The sequence below is a fragment of the Hibiscus syriacus genome, unplaced genomic scaffold (assembly GCF_006381635.1).
Source record: "Hibiscus syriacus cultivar Baekdansim isolate YM2019G1 unplaced genomic scaffold, ASM638163v2 tig00116954_pilon, whole genome shotgun sequence".
Lineage (NCBI taxonomy): Eukaryota > Viridiplantae > Streptophyta > Magnoliopsida > Malvales > Malvaceae > Hibiscus > Hibiscus syriacus.
The window spans coordinates 1319446-1346589 of NW_024063483.1; the positions used below are offsets into that span (position 1 = coordinate 1319446).

General features: G+C 37.7%; 1 protein-coding gene across 1 annotated transcript; it reads left to right on the forward strand.

The window, feature by feature from the left end:
• Nucleotides 1–497: 497 nt before the first annotated feature.
• LOC120189212 (40S ribosomal protein S14-like) lies at nucleotides 498–26015 on the forward strand. The gene is made up of 6 exons (XM_039192529.1): nucleotides 498–638; nucleotides 1298–1417; nucleotides 1559–1604; nucleotides 25370–25455; nucleotides 25604–25733; nucleotides 25845–26015. The coding sequence occupies exons 1-6, from the start codon at nucleotides 636–638 to the stop codon at nucleotides 25910–25912; spliced, it is 453 nt and encodes a 150-aa protein (XP_039048460.1). The 5' UTR covers nucleotides 498–635; the 3' UTR covers nucleotides 25913–26015.
• Nucleotides 26016–27144: the final 1129 nt, after the last annotated feature.

Sequence of the window (27144 nt, forward strand, 5' to 3'; positions counted from 1 at the left end):
ATGTATTAAAATATTCTGAATTAATATAAAATTGATAAAATACATTAATTGTAAAGTTAAATTTTATAATACCATTTGACATCACTTTCTTCATCAAATTAACGATCAAAATTAATGTTTTTTTTGTTGTCTTCCGATTCTAAGGTTTCGTCTTGATTAATCTGGACCGACTCGCGTCGCATATCTGGCTTTGATAGGTGAGTCTCTTAATAGAGATTTTCTGCATACAAAGGACTAGAACTCATGATCTTGCTTACACGATACCAAGTTGCTTACCACTTGAACCAACTCATGTTGATATCAAAATTAATGTTAATGAATCGAGATAAAAATTAAACGAAACAATATATATTACTTTATTACAAATTAATTAAGTAATAAAAAACTTAAAAATAAATAGGGTACAAAATAGAAAATAGCTAGTTTCCAGTAAAAAAGATCATTTAAAATAACTAAAAAAAATTAAGGACCATATGGTGAAATTAAAGTAATTTCCACCCTAAAACCCTACCCCTTCCGCTTGTATATAAAGCCAAATCTTCAAGCTATGTTCATATTCTTCGTTTAGTTTGAAAGCCCACTTCCTTCACTCTATCGACGCTTCTACTCTTCATATCTTCTGCCATCTTCGAACCATGGTGAACAAACCGTTAGATTATTTAATATATATATATATATATATATTTGGAATTTCTTTGATATACTCGAAACTATTTGAATAAGATTTAGTCATACATTCGATGCATTTGAACTTGCTTAGAAATTTCTGTTTGGCTGCCGAGAGAACTAGCGAGCAAACGGAGAAATATGGCGTTTTTCTTATGTCAATCTTTAGCTTATCGCGATCAATTTGATATCCGAGAAAAAGTGAATGAAAAATGGAGGAGCTAGTGGAGATTTCACTCTATGTCGTGAACGCTTTTATTTTAATCGAAACAAACACTTGATTTCGCTGTCCATTGTTGTTTGCAATTCTATTATTTAGCATTTCATGTATGATATTTTGTGTAAATCATAGTCCTATTTAGCAGAGTATTATAATGCCTAAATGTTGACTTGATCATTCGTGTATGTATAGGTTTTCTATTTAAGATATTTTGTATTTGTATAAATCTTAATATGTAAATAATTTGTCTTAAGTAGATTTTGAAACATTCATACATATTGTGTTCAATATGTCAAGTCTAGCTAAATGTTCGCCATGGCTAGTAATGGTGTTTTACTTCTTTATACGGACTTTGCGGATTTACTTCTATTTATACTTTACATAAACTCTTCATTTTTGACGATTTTATAGTCGAGGAGAAAGGTTAGGGAGCCAAAGGAAGAGACTTTGACCCTTGGGCCTACTGTAAGAGAAGGAGAGCATGTTTTTGGTGTTGCTCACAGTTTTGCATCGTTTAATGACACTTTCATTGTAAGTTGTAAAGTCTTTCAGTCTGTATAAGTGAATTATTTTACTTGGTATGTATTGCTTGCTATATTGATGTCATCTTCTTAGCAGTGCATTTAATTTGTTTCTTTTTCTTTTGATATTATACTATTATTACAATTCCAGCATGTGACTGATTTGTCGGGAAGAGAAACCATGGTTCGTATTACAGGTAAGCAAATATCTGAATTGCTCTTCTAAACGTATCATTTAGTTGCCAATTGTATCTCTTTTTTTTCCTTTGTGTTTGTCGTTCTTGCAATAATGGTTGAAAATTGATGGGGGTGGCAAGTGTCGGAACCGTCTTTCGGTTGGGCCCCGGAATTGGGCTTCGACTTGAAAAATGTGGATTAGAGTCGCCACCGATCATTTATTTAAAACAAATGGATTGATCGAATACCCTATTTCTTACCTGATCTGCGTTTTACCAGAGATGTGTCGGATTCGGGAGTCGGTTACAGTCAAGGAAGGGTTAGCACCCTTGAACTGCCCTTTCGGTACTATATAATTTCCAGTTGTCTTTTAGTAAGAAAATTGTAATTTTAAATTAAAAGGTAAAATAATGATTCCAAAACTTACCCTTGATGAATTTGAAAATGCATCCTTAAAAAGTTACGAGTAGCGTTAGGTAAAGTAAAAGAAATTAAATCGACTAGTTGAAATCAAGTAATGAAAAACGACAATAGGTAAAAAAAAAAGCAAAAAGGAAAATAAATAAAACAGAACAATAATAAAACATATGTACAGAAAAGAAAGGAACAAATTAAAGAAAACATGTATGGAATAAAAAAAAACAAAACGAATTAATGAAAGGAAAACTTAAGAATATGTACGTATATAATGCAAAGTAAATAACAAATAAGATCAATAAAAAACGAAGAAAATGTTAATCGTATACATAGGTATATATAATGGTAAACTATAATAGAAAAATAATCAAACAAAGTTAATTAGGATATACGTACAATAATAATAGGTTTATAAACAAATTGTTACAAATATATACATATAAAACGATATATATAACATATATAAAAAAATTAATATATATATATATATATATATATTTTAATAATACAAATTAACGAAAAGAAATAAATAAAAAATATATATATAATAAATAAGGGACCAGAATTAAATAAAATCAAAACAGAATGTCAAATTCGAAAGTAAATTGAGTTTAAAAAAACCAAATTTGGGGTTCAAATTGAGATCTTAAAAAACAGAGAGGATCAAAAGTATAGTTTACCCTTTTCAAAGCAGGAAACACGCGGGTCAAGGATGTGGGTCTGGTTGACACGCGGGTTATATTCGGGTTGGCGGGTCGTGTATTTAAACCAAAAAAACGTTTTAAAATTCATTTCTCTTCTTCTCTCGCCGCAGCCCTCCCCCTTTCTCTGATTTTCTCTCGAAAGTTCATGTGTTCTTGATGAACACATGAGCGCCGCCTCCAAAACCCAGATTCCGGCCGCCGTTTCCGGCGTCGACCGCCGCTCGCCGACAATAGAATATGAAAAGTTCCGATTTTTATTGAAGCCCTTCGTATACTCGTTCCAACGATCCAAATAACTTTCTCAAAAAATGAAGCCTCGGGAGTAGATCTAGACTCGAAGGTTTCGAGAAAAAAAAATTCTTTTTCTTATTATCTTTTTCGAAAATCCTTACAAGTGCTTGAACCTTCTTGGCTATTGCGTGTGAGTGGTTGTTACACAGTGATCTCGTGTGTGAATCCAGTGTAAATCCTCCCCTTATTGTGTTAATTACAAGCCTATTTATACTAAAATAAAAAACCTAATTTTAGATTACATGCTTAAGTCCTAATGGAACTCTAATGCTTTGTTGTTTTCCACATGCACGTTGTTGGTTTGTTGCCGAGAAGCATGGAGACATGAAGGATAAGAGGCCTTCGGCGTGGAGGAGTCCTTGAGCGAAGGAAGCATGCGGCGCTGGATGGGGGAAACTGCTAGGGTTCTGGAAACCCTAGCTCCAGTTGGGTTGCGCGTGTTGGGTCTGAGTTGGACCAATGTGTATTCTGCAGGGCCAAATGTAATTTTGGGCCTGACACAGAAATAAAAATGTAAAATGTGTTAGTTTAAAAAAGAATAATATACAATATATATAATTATATATATAATACATATAAATATATTTTGGTCGTATAAAGTGTGTCTACAGCTGCCCCTCTTTGCCCATAGTCGTGCAACGGGGATAGGGCAAAGATTTAAAGACACACTTTCCATCTATGTCGAATGTCCTCTGTTGTAGAGTTGAAATTCGATGCTGAAATTGGTCGAAATGACTCTCTCGTCATGAGGTTGAGTCAAAGCTAGAAAATTTTGAGCACGAAATCCTTCGTCGTGAAGTTGAAAACGAGCTCAAAATGGTCTTTGAATAGTCTCCGGGCTCAAGGTACTTCGTCATGAGTCAATCTGTTTGTGAAGTTAGAATTTGTATATGGCTCCTTCGTCGTGAAGTTGAGCCTGAGAATTGGATATCCCCCGTCGTGAGGTTGAAATCCAATGCAAGTTGCGTTGTTTCGAGGCCAATATCCTTCGCTGTGAAGTTGAAATTGACTTTGAAATGGAAAGTGTTTGTTGACAACCAGCGGCCCCTTCGTTGTGAAGTTGAACTTGCGTTGTCTCGAGTCCAATATCCTTCGCTGTGAAGTTGAAATTGGCTCTGAAATTGGGGAAGTTGTTTGTTGACAGCCAGCGGCCCCTTCGTTGTGAAGTTGAACTTGTGCCGTCTTAAACTGGGAAATTTTTGTTGACAACCAGCGGCCCCTTCGTTGCGAAGTTGAACTTGTGTTGTCTGATACTGGGAAATTTTTGTCGACAACCAGCGGCCCCTTCGTTGTGAAGTTGAACTTGTGTTGTTTGACACTGGGAAATTTTTGTTGACAACCAGCGGCCCCTTCGTTGTGAAGTTGAACTTGTGTTGTCTGACACTGGGAAATTTTGTTGACAACCAGCGGTCCCTTCGTTGTGAAGTTAAACTTGTGTTGTCTGACACTGGGAAATTTTGTTGACAACCAGCGGCCCCTTCGTTGTGAAGTTGAACTTGTGTTGTCTTGAGTGGCACGATATCCTCCGTCGTGGAGTTGAAATCGCGGATGGCTCCTTCGTCGTGAAGTTGAGCCTTGACTTGAATATCCTTCGCCGTGAAGTTGAAATCCAAGTATTGTATGTTGCGGGTGGACACGATTCCCTTCACCGTGAAGTCGAAACCGTGGAGACCCCTCTATCGTGAAATTTGGTTTTGAGCTAGATACCCTTCGTCATGAAGTTGAAATCTACTCTCGAGTTGATTGTGTAGCTTTGAGCTCAATATCCTTCGCTGCGAAGTTGAAATTGACTCTAGCTAAAACCTGAAGAAGTTATGCATATGTGATGAGATAGATGCCATGCCTTTAGGTATGCCTAAAATGCATATGCCACATGTGTTATTTTTGGGTTCCGAAGGGAAATCTCAATCTCCAGTTGTTTTTCTGGAACCTTGATTCTGGAATCTTCGAGTTCTGAGTTCTTCAAATGTTCAAATCAGACGTGCACATTCTATTTTTTGACTTGAGAAATGCTGCTCGACCATCCCGAGTATGTGCCTGAGCCTCGATTGGCTTCCAAGTACCTGTACTTTCCAATGAATCTTTGTACAGTAATATACGACCATCTTTTGCAAAAGTAAATAATCATTAAGTTTAAGCTCAATCCAAGATGCTCAAAAGGAATTGGTTTAGAGAAAAAGATTGTCTTTTATTCATGGAAAAAGAACAAACAACTCATGACAAACATTCCGGGAAATGAATACATGATGAGGTGTAAATGAATGCCTTAGATATCGATAAAGTGGGCACTTCTGAGCTGAAAAAGTCGTCAGGTGACCTTGAATGCAGCCTTTTCCAAAAGGTCTTTGAAAATGCGACAATGTCTAGGAGAGCGCAACCTCTCTCTGACTTGTTGAGACTGGTAGAAGATTCAAATGCCGGGATGTTTCCACTGTATGGATTTCTTGAGTCAATATCCAAATTGCCCTTTCGGGTTTTCAATTCGGACCCCTCCTTGGTTGCAAGACGCCCTTTGCGGGTTTTCATCTTGAACCCACCTTATTCTTTTTTTTTTCCTATTCAGGGTGCCCTTCCGGGTTTTCACCCTAAACGTTTTTTTTTCTAGGGCGCCCTTTCGGGTTTTCACCCTAAACGTCTTTTGCTTTTTTCTTCATTTTTTTGTTTTTTCTCTTTGTCTTTTCGACTTAGGACGCCCTCTCAGGTTTTTATCCTAAGCGAAGTATTTCTTGACTGCATCCGAATTGACGGGGTATGGCAATTCTGGTCCGTCCATTTCAGTCAGGACAAGCGCTCCTCCGGAAAAGGCTTTCTTCACGACATAAGGTCCTTCCCAATTTGGCATCCATTTTCCTCGGACATCTTTCTGGACTGACCAAATTCTCTTTAGCACCAGATCTCCTTCACAGAATATCCTTGGGCGCACCTTCTTGTCATGTGCTCGAATCATTCGTTTCTGATAGATTTGACCATGGTGAATGGCCTTCAGCCTCTTTTCATCTATCAGATTTAACTGATCGTATCGGGATTGCACCCACTCCGCATCATCTAGTTTGACTTCTGTCAAGACCCGGAGCGATGGGATTTCTACTTCGATGGGAAGAACTGCTTCCATTCCATAAGCGAGTGAAAATGGAGTTGCCCCAGTCGAGGTTCGTACCGAGGTTCGGTAGGCGAACAAAGAAAAATGTAACTTCTCATACCAGTCTTTGTAGGTTTCAGTCATCTTCTCCACTATCTTTTTAATGTTCTTGTTTGCTGCTTCTACTGCTCCATTCATCTTTGGTCTGTAGGTTGTAGAATTGTGATGCTTTATGTTAAATTGCTCACAGGCAGCCTTCATCGTTTTGTTGTTCAAGTTTGTAGCATTATCGGTGATGATCCTCTCCGGTAGACCATACCGACATATGATCTCTTTCTTTAGAAACTTGCAAATAGTGGACTGGCATATGATGCAGCTTCTACCCATTTTGTGAAGTAATCGATTGCCACAAGGATAAACTGATGACCATTTGAAGCCTTTGGGCGTATTTGCCCGATAACGTCCATCCCCCATATAGAGAAAGGCCAAGGTGACGTCATCACATGTAGCGGATGGGGTGGAACATTTATTTTGTCTCCGTAAATCTGACACTTATGACACCTTCTAGCGTAGTTGACGCAATCACTTTCCAGTGTGGACCAGAAATAACCGCATCTCATTATTTGTCTTGACATCATGTGTCCATTCGCATGTGTTCCACAAACTATGTCATGTATTTCTTCCACAATCATTTTTGCTTCTTCTGCATCGACACACCTTAACAAGACTTGATCATGGCTTTTCTTGTACAAGACCTCCCCGTCAAGGACATATCCGGCTGCCATCCTTCTAATGGTTCTTTTGTCAGTTTCAGTGGCTTCTTCTGGATAATTATGATGCTTGATGTATTGCAGAATATCATGGTACCAAGGCTTAGTGTCTTTCACCTCCTCGATTTGGTAACAATGAGTTGGGTACTCATACGACTGCATATCAATTGGTGTCATTTCAGATTCCTCGCCAGCCTTGAATGCGGCTGCCAAGGTGGCTAAGGCATCAGCCATTTGATTTTCTTCTCTTGGTACATAGTGGAAGGTGACTTCATTGAATTCTTTGAGCATATCTAGTATTAGCTTCCGGTACTCTATCAGCTTTACATCCTTGGTTTCCCATTCCCCACGGAGCTGATAGATTATTAAGGCTGAATCTCCGTATATCCGCAAGGTTTTTATACTTTGCCCCAGTGCAGCTCGAATTCCCAGAACGCATGCTTCATACTCTGCCATGTTATTGGTGCAATCGAAGTTTAGTCTGCTGGTAAATGGGTAGTGACTCCTTTCCGGGGAGATCAATATTGCCCCGATGCCGTGTCCTAATGCATTTGATGCACCATCGAAATACATTCTCCAGGAATTGTCTGTTGAAGTGTCTGCTTCCTCTAAGGATATAGCCATTAAGTCTTCGTCTGGGAAATCAAAGTCCAGCGGCTCATAGTTCTCCTCGGTTCTGTTTGCCAAGAAGTCTGATATGGCGCTTCCTTTTACGGCTTTCTGGCTCACATACTCGATATTAAATTCTGACAAGAGCATCTGCCACAGGGCTAACCTTCCAGACAGAGCAGGTACACCCATCATGTACTTCAAAGGGTCTAACTTGGAAATCAGCCACGTAGTGTGATACAACATGTATTGTCTAAGTCTCTTTGTAACCCAGACTAAAGCGCAACAAACCTTCTCAATGGGAGGATATCTGACCTCGCAATCTGTAAACTTCTTGCTCAAGTAGTATATGGCTTTCTCCTTTCTTCCAGACTCATCATGTTGGCCTAGGACACAACCCATCGAATTTTCGAATATAGACAGGTATAAGAAAAGAGGCTTGCCCGGGATGGGGGACATCAAAATAGGAGTGCGTGATAAATACTCCTTTACTTTCTCGAATGCAAACTGACAGCTTTCATCCCATGCTCCAGGGTTGTTCTTTCGGAGGAGGCGGAAGATTGGGTCACACTTGTCGGTTAACTGGGAGATGAATCGAGCTATGTAATTTAGTCTGCCCAGAAAACCTCAGACCTCTTTTTGTGTTCGTGGTGGTGGTAGATTCTGGATAGCCTTAACCTTATCAGGATCGACCTCAATGCCTCTCCTACTGACTATAAAGCCTAATAACTTTCCGGATGTTACCCCGAAGGTACACTTGCTAGGGTTCAGTTTCAGTTGGAACTTTCTCAATCTCTGGAAGAGCTTCCTCAGATTCTCGACATGTTCATTCTCGGTTTGTGCCTTGATAATCATGTCGTCAACATAAACTTCGATCTCTTTGTGCATCATGTCGTGGAACAGGGTCACCATGGCTCTCTGATAAGTTGCCCCAGCATTCTTCAATCCGAAGGGCATCACTTTGTAACAGAAAGTTCCCCACATTGTGACGAAAGTGGTCTTCTCCATGTCTTCAGGATGCATCTTGATCTGATTGTACCCCGAAAATCCATCCATGAATGAAAAGTAGGCGTTCCCGGCTGTATTGTCCACCAGAGTGTCTATGTGTGGTAGAGGAAAGTTGTCCTTGGGACTTGCCTTGTTAAGGTCCCGGTAATCGACACACATACGTACTTTCCCATCTTTCTTCAGCACTGGCACTACGTTGGCCACCCACTCCGGATACTTGGCCACTTGAAGGAAACCGGCATCGAATTGCTTCTTGACTTCTTCCTTGATCTTAAGGAGCATTTCTGGTCGCATTCTTCTCAATTTTTGCTACACAGGTTTGAATTCTGGTTTGATTGGCAGTTTGTGAACTACCATATCTGTGTCTAGCCCCGGCATGTCTTGATACGACCAAGCAAACACGTCTCTGTACTCCTGAAGTAAGACTATCAGATTTTGTCTTGCTTCATTCGAAAGTGTGGTGCCAATTTTAACCTCCCTTCGATCTTCTTCAGTCCCTAGATTCAAGGTCTCGATCGTCTCTTCATGTGGCAGTATCTGTTTATCCTCTCTTTCTACCATTCTCAACAATTCGGTAGGTAAGTTACACTCTTCTTCATTTTCGCACTCATCAAATTCCCCGAGACAAATGGCTGATTCAAAATCCACCTCCGGATCAGGATCATCAGTGCCTACATTATCGTTATCTTGAGACCTGAGGGAAGAGAAAAACTTGTATGCGTGAGAGAAAAATATCCCACACGAAATGGTCAAGAATTAAATTCGAGAGCAAAAGGTAATGAAGTATTAGAATGAAAGAAATAGATAATGAATTCAAAAAGAACTAAAAGAATGATTTGTTTGCCATGAAAAAAAAGAAAGAAAGAAATAGCATCTTTTATTAAACTTAAACAAAATGTTCATCCACTCTTACAAAAGATCACCTATTGCCCCGGGTATAGGCAAATAGGGATAATTCGAATATTACTCTGAAAGACTCTTGTAGACCACAGGTAGTTCTTCGACCGACCAACGACTAGGCATGAACCCAGGTGGCAGAGGGCACATCCCAGATTTATCTCCATTATCGACATTTCCAGTGGTTACGGCATTGATGCTCAGATCTTCCAAAGCCGCTTCTAAATCTGTTGAGGTAGTTTCAAACACATAACCACCTGACTTGAATGTATGGTAAAGAGGCGGGAATGTCATGGGCTCCCATTGAAGTTCATTTCCAGTCAGCCTGGCTATTCTTCTATCTCGGTTCTTTTGGATCTCCTTCCTCTTCTCATGATGATTGGGCTGAAAACCAAGCCCAAAATGATCCATCTTTGTAATAGGAGGGACTGGATTGATCATTCCTTGTAGAAACTTCCCAAATCCTCTTCCGGTTTTGGCACCACGTCCCAATGTTTGTTTGATCTCCATCTTGGTGCATTGGGAGAGTCGGGGTATAAGAATCTTTCTTCCTTCTGCCACGAACGTGGCGTTTACAAATTCTAAAGAACGAAATGAACATTCTACCACTTCCTCATCTACCTCGATGTATGGAGCATCCGTGGACGCACTTGCCACGATATCTTCTTCTACATTTATGATCACCAAGGTTCCATCAATCACAAATTTTACTTTTTGGTGCAGCATGGATGGTACTGCACCGGCTTGGTGGATCCAAGGCTTTCCCAAAAGACAGTTGTAAGAAGGCATGATATCCATCACCAGAAACTCGACATTGTAGGTGGCTGGTCCGATGGTTAGTGGTACCTCGATCTTGCCGATAACCTCTCTCTTGGTGCCATCAAATGCTCGGACCATATTCTGGCATGCTCTCATATGTGAGGTATCTATTGGCAGTCTCTTCAATATAACCAAAGGCATTACGTTCAGGGCTGATCCGTTGTCGAGTAAAACACTTAGTAAAGCATGCCCCTTATAGTAGGTAGTAATGTGTAATGCCTTTGTTTGACCTCTCCCACCGGATGGAATCTCATCATCTGAGAATGAGATGAGATTATCAGCTTGAATATTGTTAACCAGTCGATCCATCTTGCTGACTGGTATGTTTTGTGGCACGAACGTTTGATTCAGGACTTTCAACAGTGCCTCCCGATGTGCTTCTGAGTTTAACAAAAGTGCCAACATTGAAGTGCGTGTTGGCAAGTTGTGGAGCTGTTCTACAACACTGTACTCACTATGCTTCATAAATTTGAGGAATTCTTTAGCTTCCTCCTCTTTTATAGGTTCATCGATAGCCAGTACGTCTTCCTTGAAGGGCTATATTGGTCTTTGCCCCACTTTGCTGTCACATTCTTTGGAAGTGCTTACCTGGCATCCGTACTTCTACGGCACCTGCCGATTGTCCTTGAACTGAAAAGGTCGAGGTGCTGTAATAACCACCTTGGTTGGCATTGTTGTTGTCGTCTTTCCTTTAGGGGTAATTATCAAAGGACTGCCCCTGCCGAATCTTTTGTCTGATGATTCTCCAGTAGCACAGATGTCTGCTTCTGGGGAATCCTGAATTTCTTCATAGAACTCCAGCTCTTTCTTGTCCATCATGAGCTGGACTAATGTTTTGAATTCGGGGCAATCCTGCACTTTATGCCCTTCTTTGTTGTGGTAACAACAACGGTTACCATCTTTATTTCTCGCTGCATCGGGATAGGGTGCAAGAAGCCCCACCTTTACCATTTGGCTCCATACCCAAGCTAAAGGAGTTTTAATTTCCGAAACACTGGTTTTGATTTTCCTGCCACTTTCAGTAGTAATTGCATTGATTCCTGTCTCCTGATGATTGGGCAAGGGGTTCTGAGCGACGTTTGGTGCTCCGGAGTCGAAAGTAATACAATTCTTGTTCCGCATCCGTTGTACTAGCCTCTTAAATGCGAGACAACTTTCAATAGAATGCCCCTGCACACCGCCATGATATTCGCAGTTAGCGTTTTCGTCATACCATTTCGGATAAGGGGGCTTCATTGGATCCATAGGATAAGGTGACATTGCATGAGTGTCAAAGAGCTGTTGGTATAGCTCTTTGTATGTCATGGGAATGGTATCGATTGGTTCCCTCTCCCTTTCCCTTCTCGGTTCTCTTTGATTCTGTCTGGAAGTACCGGATGGCACAACTGCTGTGGCATTTGGACCCGAGATCGTAACTCCCTTGTTAGCATTATAAGTGATGACGTTATTGATCTCTCGCTCCTTGTTCCTCATGGGAGGCTTCTTACTAGAATCTCTGTAACACCCCCAACCCGTATCCAACCCGGATAAGAGTCCGAAGTGTCACATTGACTTTTCAACCATTTATTCGTATAAAATAGTGAGTAATTCAAAAACTTGGATAACATTTAACTTATTCAAAACGTTTACAAAATATATCAGAGTTCATACAATTTATATCTTTAGACTACATGCCAACTACACTCTATATATATCGTACATATATTTTCTGATCTGACAATTGGGTAAGGAGAACTGACCTGTCTTGCTCCTCTTAGCTCTTTACTCTTCTCACTTCTGTAACCTACGTGTGAAACAATCACACGCTAAGTCGTTAACTTAGTGAGGCATAAAACATATAATAAAACTCTAACTCGTAATCATGCTTGAACAATTTCTACTAACATATCACATACAAGCGTCATACCCACATATACATGTAATGATTCCTACTATGCACCTTTCATATATATATATATATATATACATATCCACGCATACATATAATTATCTTCTTTCCTATCATTATCATATTATCACCTTTCATATTTCTATTCTCTTGTTCATATAATCAATTAAGCTCATATCATATATCTTATAGCATATACAATAATCACTAACACACATATATCATATACAGTACATTCCATGTTATCTCTTATTAGCCCATGTGCACCTGTGAGAACTGTAGATATGTGAGTCTATTGAGGTTGTGCACCACTATGCTGTCACCACAGCTCATATAAATGTCCCGAAGGACCTATCCAGAGGTCACACAGACCCCGGTAACTGTCCAGAGGTCATAAAGATCCTCGGTAACTGTCCAGAGGTCATAAAGATCCTCGGTAACTGTCCAGAGGTCATAAAGATCCTCGGTAACTGTCCATAGGTCCCGAAGAACCTAGGTAAACTGTCCATATGTTCCTTAGAACATAGGTATACTGTCCATATGTCTCGAAAGACATAGGTAAAACTGTCCATATGTTCCGTAGAACATAGGTAAACCCTCGACTCTTGGCATGCCAACTATACCCCTAGCTCTCATGACACATAACATGGGCGTTATCATTTATTTCATTTCAAATATTCACATAAACTTGTAATTCACTTTCCCATATCACGTATCACATAGCTTCTTTTCATATTATCACATAGTCACGTAGTTCACTTACACGTAGATCATTTCCATATAATTCACATGTCACGTATATCATGTTTTCATATAATTCTATCATTTCTCACCCAATCACATTTATTCATGTAAACATACTTATCATATCTTATTCACATAAGATCATATACTTCATATAATATAGAAACACCTAGAACACTTTCACGTAGCTTATAGTCGTAGGTCTTATCTCATAACATGTACTTGTTTTCAAATATATATATTTCATATCATTTCTTATACCATCACATAATTCATTTAACATACATAACATATCATGTAACATTATAATAGAAATATCTATAAGTCATATCACTTAGAGCACATATACTTATAGTCACATTGCTTATATCTTACTCTTATGCCTTCTCTTAGATATATATATATATCCTCACGATTTATCCTAATATAAATCATATAGCACTCTTATAATTCGTATTCATATTCATCTATGGCAGACTTATACACACATCTCACTTCTATTACTTCTTTATATATATAATCTAATCTGTTTACTTAAATCAATTTCATATAACTCCTATAATCTTCTCATATAACTTCATAACCTTTCTTATGTAATTACTTATACTTTATCATCTAACACATAAAAGAACAGATCAATCCATATAATCAAGCATACATACATGCATATTCCACTCATGCCTTTAATCATGAATTCATGTGTAACACTTTAGGAAATAGACTCATCGCAAGTCTTATTCCCATCGCACATCGTATACTATTGAATATGCACTCACCTGGCCTCACTAGTCAATTCCAATCTCTTATATTTCCCCTTGATCGATCTTACTTGCCAAACGTTCCGGAATTGCTTTATGCGTAGAATCTACATAAATGTACATTTTGAGGCAATCATTAGATACCTACACCTTTTAATTGGATACTAGCAACTTAAACGAACTTATTAAACCAATATTAACATTTTCCTTTAGGGGGGAATCGGTTCCCTCCTGTGGGGGTATCGGTTCCCCTCTGGCATTCTGGAATTCCATGTTCGTTTGAGGGGGTATCGGTTCCCCTTGAATGGGTATCGATTCCCTTGCCCAGAAATCACATTTTAACCCGAAAATTACTTCATTTTCTCTCAAACACTTCATATATCATCCCCTTTTCATTCTTAACTCTAGTACACATACTTAAACCAATCTATATTCATTTATTTCATCTTAAACCTCAAAATCCTATCTTCCATATGAGTTTCAAGAATCATACCAAATTTTCAATGTGTTCTAATTCCAATTCTAACACTTCATACTTCTTAATTAGATTGATGACAAATCAAATTCATTCTTAGAATTTCAAAAACCTTACCATATCAAAATTTCATCTTAAAACTCATATTGCAAATTCCTTCATAATTCCTTTATCTTATTGTTTAAATCCCATATAAGCTTTTCTTAAGCTTATTTAATACCCAAAGAATCAAAACTAAGCTTAAAACTCAAGAATTAACCAACTGAAATTAAACTTACCTTTGCCTTGCTCTCCCACGTATGAAGAAGAAGAAAGGAGAAGAGCACTCTGGATGGTTCTCACATATCCCACGTTTATATTACCCTTAAAAAGGAATATAAAAATCTTTCTGGTCAAATGACCATTTAACCCTTAATTTCCTTTAATAATTACTAATTAACCTTCATCATATATATCCAATAATCATTGAACTATTTCATTCTTATACTTTAGTCACCAAATTCTGAAACTTTACAATTTGGTCACTAACCCGGTATTGCGGATGTTACAAATCTCCCCTCCTTTTAATAAAATTCGTCCTCGAATTTTTCACTGAACATCTTAGTAATAACATATCTTATAATGTTCTTATGTTGCTTCCCTGACTTATTCTTTCTTATCATCATCAGAAACTTATTTTTTTTTAATCCTTTAGTTTTCCGACTATCTTTTTCGTTTATACAATCATCCTCTGTTGCTTATCATATCAACATTAACCATACCAAACTTGTATTTCGTCATCGTTTGACCAAAACACAACTTTAAATCTTCCTCAATGTGATTAAACATATACTTTAAGGAGTCAAACAATATTTTCACATTACCTTGCACACTTGTCTTATTTCTATATCAAAATTGTCCTCTGTACTTCCATATTTATCGTATCTGATTCTTTTAAATCAATCCCTTTCATTTCTTTATTCCTTCCTCCTTATACATAAATCATATATTTCCTTTCATATTCACATACTATTGTCTTATCACTTATACTCATCTTTATGTACCAATCTTCATTGTATCCTCATTACTCTGATAACCCATTTCTTATACATAATTTCATTCTTTATCATTTCTTATACTTGTATTTTCCTTCCTGAAGGTTCCATGCAAATACTTATCCCAGTTTCTACATCATAGCTATCTGCTCAGAATATACAACTATATTCAAATTCACATCATAATCAATTAACTCCACTTTATCTTTCCTCCAATCTTATAACTCTAGCACCTTTACTCTGACAGCTATATAATAACTTTCGTTCAATCTAGGGCACAAGCCCTATTATACCAATCATATACATCCTTTCCAATCTAAATTATCTCAACATTCTGACTTCATGTGTCCTATAATCTGATCATCGATATACATATTCTCAAACTCTTCTTATCAATCCTCAGCTTTACTTAAATATACCAATTCTTACTTCCTTTTCCTTTACTATACCACATTACTATGATCCAAATATGCAACTGTATCCAGATCCATTGCAGATATGGTTATCATATCCTGACAATATCTTATAATCTTATAATTCCAGTACATTTTTATCACATACTCTAGTTAGCCAATGCTAACTCTTTCCATCTCTACTGCAAACCCTTATCATAAACATACTCTTGTTTATGCGCTATACTATCACTTTGTTTCAAACTCATAAGCACTGACTTTATACATCTTATACACTTGTCACTGATGCACTTATCCTTGAGTTCTTCTATACGTAATCATCACGTCATTAGATCTTTTTAACATTCTTATGGTGACACCCGTTCACCATCTTCTATCTTATTCACATAATAGCAAAACTACTCTACATCGTGTTTTCGATTCCAAACGATGAAAACTTTCTATCATTATTCAGATATGATTTCAGCTTTCTGAAATCAACTTTTGATCTTACTAGGCATTTCCTGAGGTGTCCGCTCTTCATCCTGCCTGGCCAGGGCAGGTGAATAGCTATCACAATCAGGAATATCACCTTTCACTTATTTCGAAATTATCACGATCGGATTTCTACTGTATTAAACTATTCTTATTCTATTAGCAAGACAGCCTATTCCTTACACCATCAGATCAGAAATTTTTCAATCTATGTTGGCATGTACATCTTTTATTACACTTTGGACTTCGGTTTATGCCAAGAATCAGCTAAACCATAGCTCTGATACCATTAAATGTAACACCCCCAACCCGTATCCGACCCGGATAAGAGTCCGAAGTGTCACATTGACTTTTCAACCATTTATTCGTATAAAATAGTGAGTAATTCAAAAACTTAGATAACATTTAACTTATTCAAAACGTTTACAAAATATATCAGAGTTCATACAATTTATATCTTTAGACTACATGCCAACTACACTCTATATATCGTACATATATTTTCTGATCTGACAATTGGGTAAGGAGAACTGACCTGTCTTGCTCCTCTTAGCTCTTTACTCTTCTCACTTCTGTAACCTACGTGTGAAACAATCACACGCTAAGTCGTTGACTTAGTGAGGCATAAAACATATAATAAAACTCTAACTCGTAATCATGCTTGAACAATTTCTACTAACATATCACATACAAGCGTCATACCCACATATACATGTAATGATTCCTACTATGCACCTTTCATATATATATATATATATACATATCCATGCATACATATAATTATCTTCTTTCCTATCATTATCATATTATCACCTTTCATATTTCTATTCTCTTGTTCATATAATCAATTAAGCTCATATCATATATCTTATAGCATATACAATAATCACTAACACACATATATCATATACAGTACATTCCATGTTATCTCTTATTAGCTCATGTGCACCTGTGAGAACTGTAGATATGTGAGTCTATTGAGGTTGTGCACCACTATGCTGTCACCACAGCTCATATAAATGTCCCGAAGGACCTATCCAGAGGTCACAAAGACCCCGGTAACTGTCCAGAGGTCATAAAGATCCTCGGTAACTGTCCAGAGGTCATAAAGATCCTCGGTAACTGTCCAGAGGTCATAAAGATCCTCGGTAACTGTCCATAGGTCCCGAAGAACCTAGGTAAACTGTCTATATGTTCCTTAGAACATAGGTATACTGTCCATATGTCTCGAAAGACATAGGTAAAACTGTCCATATGTTCCGTAGAACATAGGTAAACCCTCGACTCTTGGCATGCCAACTATACCCCTAGCTCTCATGACACATAACATGGGCGTTATCATTTATTTCATTTCAAATATTCACATAAACTTGTAATTCACTTTCCCTTATCACGTATCACATAGCTTCTTTTCATATTATCACATAATCACGTAGTTCACTTACACGTAGATCATTTCCATATAATTCACATGTCACGTTTATCATGTTTTCATATAATTCTATCATTTCTCACCCAATCACATTTATTCATGTAAACATACTTATCATATCTTATTCACATAAGATCATATACTTCATATAATATATAGAAACACCTAGAACACTTTCACGTAGCTTATAGTCGTAGGTCTTATCTCATAACATGTACTTGTTTTCAAATATATATATTTCATATCATTTCTTATACCATCACATAATTCATTTAACATACATAACATATCATGTAACATTATAATAGAAATACCTATAAGTCATATCACTTAGAGCACATATACTTATAGTCACATTGCTTATATCTTACTCTTATGCCTTCTCTTAGATATATATATATATCCTCACGATTTATCCTAATATAAATCATATAGCACTCTTATAATTCGTATTCATATTCATCTATGGCAGACTTATACACACATCTCACTTCTATTACTTCTTTATATATATAATCTAATCTGTTTACTTAAATCAATTTCATATAACTCCTATAATCTTCTCATATAACTTCATAACCTTTCTTATGTAATTACTTATACTTTATCATCTAACACATAAAAGAACAGATCAATCCATATAATCAAGCATACATACATGCATATTCCACTCATGCCTTTAATCATGAATTCATGTGTAACACTTTAGGAAATAGACTCATCGCAAGTCTTATTCCCATCGCACATCGTATACTATTGAATATGCACTCACCTGGCCTCACTAGTCAATTCCAATCTCTTATATTTCCCCTTGATCGATCTTACTTGCCAAACGTTCCGGAATTGCTTTATGCGTAGAATATACATAAATGTACATTTTGAGGCAATCATTAGATACCTACACCTTTTAATTGGATACTAGCAACTTAAACGAACTTATTAAACCAATATTATCATTTTCCTTTAGGGGGAATCGGTTCCCTCCTGTGGGGGTATCGGTTCCCCTCTGGCATTCTGGAATTCCATGTTCGTTTGAGGGGGTATCGGTTCCCCTTGAATGGGTACCGATTCCCCTTGCCCAGAAATCACATTTTAACCCGAAAATTACTTCATTTTCTCTTAAACACTTCATATATCATCCCCTTTTCATTCTTAACTCTAGTACACATACTTAAACCAATCTATATTCATTTATTTCATCTTAAACCTCAAAATCCTATCTTCCATATGAGTTTCAAGAATCATACCAAATTTTCAATGTGTTCTAATTCCAATTCTAACACTTCATACTTCTTAATTAGATTGATGACAAATCAAATTCATTCTTAGAATTTCAAAAACCTTACCATATCAAAATTTCATCTTAAAACTCATATTGCAAATTCATTCATAATTCCTTTATCTTATTGTTTAAATCCCATATAAGCTTTTCTTAAGCTTATTTAATACCCAAAGAATCAAAACTAAGCTTAAAACTCAAGAATTAACCAACTGAAATTAAACTTACCTTTGCCTTGCTCTCCCACGTATGAAGAAGAAGAAAGGAGAAGAGCACTCTGGATGGTTCTCACATATCCCACGTTTATATTACCCTTAAAAAGGAATATAAAAATCTTTCTGGTCAAATGACCATTTAACCCTTAATTTCCTTTAATAATTACTAATTAACCTTCATCATATATATCCAATAATCATTGAACTATTTCATTCTTATACTTTAGTCACCAAATTCTGAAACTTTACAATTTGGTCACTAACCCGGTATTGCGGATGTTACAATCTCCTCCCTCAATCTTTCCTTGCCTGATGGCTAATTCGATCATCTCACCAGCCATGACTAAATCAGAGAAGCTTCCTGATGTAATTGCCACCAGGTGCCCGAAGTAGGGTGCCTTCAGGGTCTGTACAAATAGTTTTCTCGTTTCCTTTTCATCCAAGGGTGGATGAACTTGCACAGACAAATCCCTCCATCTCTGTGCGTACTGTCAGAAATTCTCATTGTGCTTCTTCTCTAGATTCTGCAGCATAACTCGGTCTGGTCTCATATCATTAATGTGCTTATATTGTTCTAAGAAAGTCTTGGCCAAGTCTTTCCATGTTTTAACATGAGTTCGGCTGAGCTGGTTGTACCACCAGATAGCTGAACCGGATAGGCTCTCCTGAAAACAGTGGATCAGGAGTTGGTCATTTCCCCCATATCCTGTCATTTTCCGATAAAACATAGTGATGTGGGCTGAGGGGCAGCTGTTCCCATCGAACTTCTCGAACTCAGGGATTTTAAACTTTGGCGGGAGCACCAAATCTGGAACCAGGCTTAGCTCCATCGCATCTACCCCATAATAGTCATGATCCCCTTTTACTATCTTCAGTTGGTCTTCTAACATCTTTATCTTCTCCTCCATCTTTCTGGCTTTGTCCTCCTCATCAAAATCTGGGACATGATAATCATCCGGATGATTGTCAGGGATGATCGTAGAAGTTTGTATCTTAACAGTAGGTGTAATTTTTGTTTTGGTAGCGGATGAGTTCCCAGGTAATACAGATTTCCCTTTAATAGCGGATAAGTCCCCAGGTAATACTCCGGGTGAGATAACCACTTGCGGGGTTGGTGATATGGTTATCCCCTCAGAGGAACCTGCCCACGCTGCACTAGCTTGTTGTAAACCCGATAACTTGGCCACAATTTGGTCGACCAAAGACTCATGGTTTTTCATGATGGACTCTAGGGTGCTTTTACTGTTCTGAGCCATTCTATCTTCCAGTTCTTTTTGCAGTTTGGCCATGTTCTCTTCAAGTTTTTCCATTCTGACCTCTATTTGTCTCGTTTTTGTTCGGGTATTGTGCGGATGATGTGTATCTTGAGCTTGTGGAGGTATGCTTGGTGTCTGAGACATGTTCTGTTGGTTAATACGAATGTAAAAACATGGAAAAATATAAAATAAACAGACATGAAATATAAAATGCATGATGTATGCAATTGGAGGCATTGATCCAGAAAAGTGTTCATTATTATAAATAACCCTCGTTCAGACAAAAATGTATTATCTTTTAAGAGACATAAAAACAGATTAAAGGTACATTCGGACTAAATCCTCTAGACCCCGAACAACTTCCAGTAGGTTGACAAGTCTTCTGCCTTCATCTGTCACTGGTTGAATGCCTTGTCGAACCACAACAGCTTCCCTTGCTAGGCCGTGAAGATGACGGGCTGCTTTTTGCACTTGATCCAGGAAATCTCGGATGGTTGCGTCTCAGACCCTCACCCTTCGCTGTGCTTGTTCCCAACGGAAACGCCATTGTAATCCTCCGTCGAAGGGCACTATCTGAAGCTCGTTTGCTTGCCTGTTGACCCATCCACAATAGCTTCTAACTCAGCTATCGTCTTGCCATCTTTCTCATGCTGTTTCTCTAAGTCAGTTACCCGAACTCTCAAGCACTGGTTCTGATATTGACTATCTGCCAAGCGTCTTTGGGCAGTCTTCATCTGTTCCTTCCAAGCTTTCTCATCAGGCCCCTCAAACTTCCTTTTCAGGCTATGAGCTTCGTCTTTCCAGTATTCAGAGGTTACCTTCAATTTGGCGTTATCCTTGACCTTATCTTGATACCCCTTTCTCAAGTCTTCGAACTCAAAACATACTCTTTTCTGTTCTCTTTCCAGTTTATTTGCCTGGTCTTTCTGAGAGTCAGCATCTAGCTTCCACTGATAGCGCTCGGCTTCAAGTTCCTTTATCCTTTGCTTCAGCTCACTATTCACTGCTTCAAACTCGGTCTTGGCTATCTCGAGTTCAGAAGGGACATGCCTGAGATGTTCTTCCATGGTTCGGGTGTCATCACAGTCTGGCACAAGGATGTTGTCATTCTTTCTTAATCTTCGCCACTCCACATAATCCGGAGTGAGCATGCTTCTGGCAGCTACAACATCCATCCGGAATACTTTCCTCCACGAATCGGCCGCTTCTTTGATCATCTTCTTATAGCTGTCGCCGTGATACTCAAACTCTGACCTAGCCAACCCGCATGTTGCTGGGACAAACTGGCGTGCTCCATACTGTCTAAGTGCTAATAACGGAGCATACCCGACGGCTCCCCAAAGTCCAAGTAAGGTCACAGTGTCAGAGTCACCATATCAGAAAAGAACGTCACCGAGAAATAGCCAGGGGGCTCTCCAGACAATATCCCGGTCCTGAAGATACGTAAAGACCTTCATCCATTTTTCCTTCGAGGCGCCTTCATGCCATTTTAAGGTGATAAATTCACCTAGAGGTGAATAGGTGGTGCTGAAACGGCGGTAGGCAACCCCGTTAGTCCTCCAGAAGTGGCTGTGAATCCAGACCTGAAGGAACTGAATGCACCCGGTGAATCTTCCTCCGCCAGTTCTTCGGCAATGGTTGAGAGATCGAAAGGTCTCGGCCAAGATGGCTGGTGCTGGGTTAACTCGTTTAGAAAGTTGCTCAAATAGTTCCACTACGGCAGCGTCAATGCACCCCAAAGCTTTCGGAAAGATGATCAAACCGTACAGACCCAGTGCAAAAAGGTCTATAGTCTTCCACTCATCAGGGTGGTTTTTCATTAGTTGCTTTATGTGGATCCATTCAATTCATTCTCCACTGCCTCTACGCTGAGTCCGATCGATTACCCATTTCTCATCTACTCCTGCAACTTTGGCCAGTGCATTCTTGAAGGGCTGGTTTTTGATATGTTTAATGTAGGCTCGCTCAAGCTTGATGCTTTCACAATGCAGCAGTGTAGTGTATTCTTCGATGGTGGGCACCATGTCCTCTTGGTTAAAAGTGAAGCAACTATATCCCGGGTTCCAGAATTGAACCATGGCTCTGATTAAGGGCTCATCAGTCTTAACATGAAGCAAGAGTGCAATGTCACTGTACCGTTGGCTGAACTTCTGTCTCCGATCATTCTTCCAACTATCCCAAATATCTCGAAGCTCTTGTACATTGTTCTGTTTTAGGCTGATGGGGGTATAGCGAACCAACTCTGACACATAGCTTCCTTGAAGACTGTCTCCCTTTTCACTTTGAGTCTTCTCGGACCATAGTCGTGCCTCAGCGTTTTCAATCTCTTGTATTACAACACCTTTGTCCATGAATTCAGATTATTTGAGTTTTAATAAACACCTTTTTAGGGATCAATGGCCTCTTGTTATGATGCAAATGCTTTAAACAAACACAAAGGCAAAAAGGTTAGTAAAATAGAAATAAAAAAAATGGTAAAGGAAAAAACATAAGGACACAAAAAAAGATTAGGAAAGAAATGTCCTAGGTTTTGAAATGTGGTTTTGGGGTAGGCTCTATTTATTCAAAGTCTCCCGGTTTAGGTTCTAAAAACGGTACTCGAGTTCTCCTTGCTGGCGCCCCCTTGGACCGACCAGACCCTTAGTCCGAAATCCATCACAGGCTTGTGTGGACTAAGTTAAACTCGAGAGGACACATTCCCTTATGCCCATACGGAGAATAAATTCACACGAAGGCATAAGGTATATGAATCCCGAAGGCTACTTGCTAGGCCCATACGGTGAATAAATTCACACGAAGGCGTCGCTTTCACCCCCACTTAAAACGGGTTCGGAGCTCGGGTTTAGAGCCTTAGATGAAAAATGTTTGGAAAGCTGAAATCATTAGAAAACGGTCAGTCCAACTATTTACTCGAAAAAATATAATCAAAAGTAAGTAATAAGGATCGAAATGTTACCTTAAAGTTCAAACTTACCCTTTTCATTAAAAAGACAACTGGAAATTACCTTAGCCTGACTCGCTTACCTGTGCCCCCAACAGAGTCGCCAAGCTGTCGGAACCGTCTTTCGGTTGGGCCCCGGAATTGGGCTTCGACTTGAAAAATGTGGATTAGAGTCGCCACCGATCATTTATTTAAAACAAATGGGTTGATCGAATACCCTATTTCTTACCTGATCTGCGTTTTACCAGAGATGTGTCGGATTCGGGAGTCGGTTACAGTCAAGGAAGGGTTAGCACCCTTGAACTGCCCTTTCGGTACTATATAATTTCCAGTTGTCTTTTAGTAAGAAAATTGTAATTTTAAATTAAAAGGTAAAAAAACGATTCCAAAACTTACCCTTGATGAATTTGAAAATGCATCCTTAAAAAGTTACGAGTAGCGTTAGGTAAAGTAAAAGAAATTAAATCGACTAGTTGAAATCAAGTAATGAAAAACGACAATAGGTAAAAAAAAGCAAAAAGGAAAATAAATAAAACAGAACAATAATAAAACATATGTACAGAAAAGAAAGGAACAAATTAAAGAAAACATGTATGGAATAAAAAAAAACAAAACGAATTAATGAAAGGAAAACTTAAGAATATGTACGTATATAATGCAAAGTAAATAACAAATAAGATCAATAAAAAACGAAGAAAATGTTAATCGTATACATAGGTATATATAATGGTAAACTATAATAGAAAAATAATCAAACAAAGTTAATTAGGATATACGTGCAATAATAATAGGTTTATAAACAAATTGTTACAAATATATACATATAAAACGATATATAATATATATATATATATATATATATATATATATATATTTTAATAATACATATTAACGAAAAGAAATAAATAAAAAATATATATATAATAAATAAGGGACCAGAATTAAATAAAATCAAAACAGAATGTCAAGTTCGAAAGTAAATTGAGTTTAAAAAAACCGAATTTGGGGTTCATATTGAGATCTTAAAAAACAGAGAGGATCAAAAGTATAGTTTACCCTTTTCAAAGTAGGAAACACGAGGGTCAAGGATGTGGGTCGGGTTGACACGCGGGTTATATTCGGGTTGGCGGGTCGTGTATTTAAACCAAAAAAACGTTTTAAAATTCATTTCTCTTCTTCTCTCGCCGCAGCCCTCCCCCTTTCTCTGATTTTCTCTCGAAAGTTCATGTGTTCTTGATGAACACATGAGCGCCGCCTCCAAAACCCAGATTCCGGCCGCCGTTTCCGGCGTCGACCGCCGCTCGCCGGCGATAGAATATGAAAAGTTCCGGTTTTATTGAAGCCCTTCGTATACTCGTTCCAACGATCCAAATAACTTTCTCAAAAAATGAAGCCTCGGGAGTAGATCTAGACTCGAAGGTTTCGAGAAAAAAAAAATTCTTTTTCTTATTATCTTTTTCGAAAATCCTTACAAGTGCTTGAACCTTCTTGGCTATTGCGTGTGAGTGGTTGTTACACAGTGATCTCGTGTGTGAATCCAGTGTAAATCCTCCCCTTATTGTGTTAATTACAAGCCTATTTATACTAAAATAAAAAACCTAATTTTAGATTACATGCTTAAGTCCTAATGGAACATTAATGCTTTGTTGTTTTCCACATGCACGTTGTTGGTTTGTTGCCGAGAAGCATGGAGACGTGAAGGATAAGAGGCCTTCGGCGTGGAGGAGTCCTTGAGCGAAGGAAGCATGCGGCGCTGGATGGGGGAAACTGCTAGGGTTCTGGAAACCCTAGCTCCAGTTGGGTTGCGCGTGTTGGGTCTGAGTTGGACCAATGTGTATTCTGCTGGGCCAAATGTAATTTTGGGCCTGACACAGAAATAAAAATGTAAAATGTGTTAGTTTAAAAAAGAATAATATACAATATATATAATTATATATATAATACATATAAACATATTTTGGTCGTATAAAGTGTGTCTACACAAGCAACCATGGTCCCCTCCTAATAAAGCTAGGTGATAATTTGAAGTGTTTATAAAGTTTAAAGAATTGAACTTTGGAGCTAGTGAGTTCAGAATTCAGATAAAGTATATGTCTAACATGGGTATGTTCATTTTTCAACTTTTTCTATATATTTGGAGGCTACTCATATCCAACCACGTGTTAGACATAGCTTTTGGATTTGTGTATTTCAAGGGAAATGAATAGTTGGAATAACCTTTCATAACACTTTGAATTTTTTTTTTCCTGAAAATGAAGTTTGAAATTCTTGAAAAATTCTGGGTGGTATGAAGGTGAAAGCTGACAGGGATGAATCTTCACCTTCTGCGGCTATGCTTGCGGCACAAGATGTTTCCCAGAGATGCAAGGTCATATACAAATCCATTTGTTTTTTATCAATTAAGAAAAAAAACATTGAATTGTCTCTTTACATAAAACTATGTTAATTTATTACTGCAGACTTTGAAGATATGATTATGTTGTTGTTGAGGAATTGTAAACTTTCATGCTGAGCAGGAACTTGGAATTACAGCACTTCACATCAAATTACGTGCTACGGGAGGGAACAAAAGCAAGACCCCTGGTCCTGGTGCTCAGTCTGCTCTCAGGGCCCTTGCTCGATCTGGAATGAAAATCGGCCGGATCGGTAAGGCCTTTTCTTATAAACAACTACTTAGTATTTTAAAATGGTGGGAAACAAACAACCATGTTTTGCATATTATTGTCAAAGCCTTACATTGTTATTCTATGTTCTCAGAGGATGTTACTCCGATCCCCACGGACAGCACCCGAAGGAAGGGTGGTAGAAGAGGGAGAAGGCTGTAAACTGTGGCACATTCTATTCTAGCAATCTACCCTTCAGTCCTTTGGTGGTGTTGCATTTGGTTATTTGGTTATGACTGTTCGGTCTTTTACGAATCCGTAGAATAGTTTTAACGGAGTTGAAATATTTATATTTGAGTTTCGGTAAGAAATGAACTGTGAATCTACAATCACAATTTTCATGTTGGTGGTAATTTTCAAAATGTATCTATACATTCACAATATTCGGTAAGAAATGAACTGTGAATCTACAAGCACAATTCCTAGAGAGAAAAAAAATCTTAGATAAATTGTTAATTTTCCACTGGTGATGAATCTCTTTCCATCCATAACAGTAATAATTATATTGGATCGTGATTGAATTTCATTTCTTACTTTCACACTGACAATGACGGGCACTAGTGAGTGGACATGAATAGCGAATAAAAAACGCTTCTATATTTATATAAAACAAACAGTTAAATATTGCGTTAACTACAACAAACTTTAGAATGCTTATATTTGGATCTCTAACTTCTAAAACCTACGCTATAACCACTAAATTCTTAATTTGTTCCAATTACAATCACCGTTGTCGGTTGTTGTTAAGAAATATTGATTGGTAGATACTATATTTCTTTCCTCGTTTGATAATTCTTTCGGTTAAAAAGTTATCAAAATATTTTTCTTTTTCACCAATCCAAACTCGTCGAAAAATATTATAATCTTCTTAAATTTCAATTGGACTTAAAAATTAAATTTTTTATTTGTCATTATTAACCGTCAAATCAATTTAAAATCAAACTATGTTATTATAATTTAACTAAAAGATCATTGTTCATCATAAATTCTCCAAAATCAAAATGCATGTTTTCCTTTTCTTTTACCACTTTGTTTTTGTTGTTTCATGTTCGTTGCTATCGATGGTTTTAACTATGAGCAATAATCGAATGAGATTTGTGATAGTGTCTCAAGGTTGGTATGGTCATTGATGGTGATTGTGGTGTTCAGAATTTGAATAAAATGGTGTTGATTAATAGTTCAAAGATCGTAAAAAGATGATAAAGTACTTGAGTATGACGATTGGTGGATGTACTATTTAGAGGCAACAACGATTATAAAAAATTAAATGGTGATGATTCAAGCAAAAAAAGGTCGACAACTATTGATTAGTCCAAAAAACTTATGATTTTTGAGGAATAAGATGACTCTAATATGTCATGTCAGTATTTCTTAACAACAATTAACGATAATGA

Excerpts from the sequence above, each read along its gene's own strand:
- LOC120189212 (XM_039192529.1), top strand. Across the intron at positions 1,605-25,369 it reads AACCATGGTTCGTATTACAG|GTGGTATGAAGGTGAAAGCT; the intron begins GTAAGCAAATAT and ends GAAAAATTCTGG. Across the intron at positions 25,456-25,603 it reads ATGTTTCCCAGAGATGCAAG|GAACTTGGAATTACAGCACT; the intron begins GTCATATACAAA and ends CATGCTGAGCAG.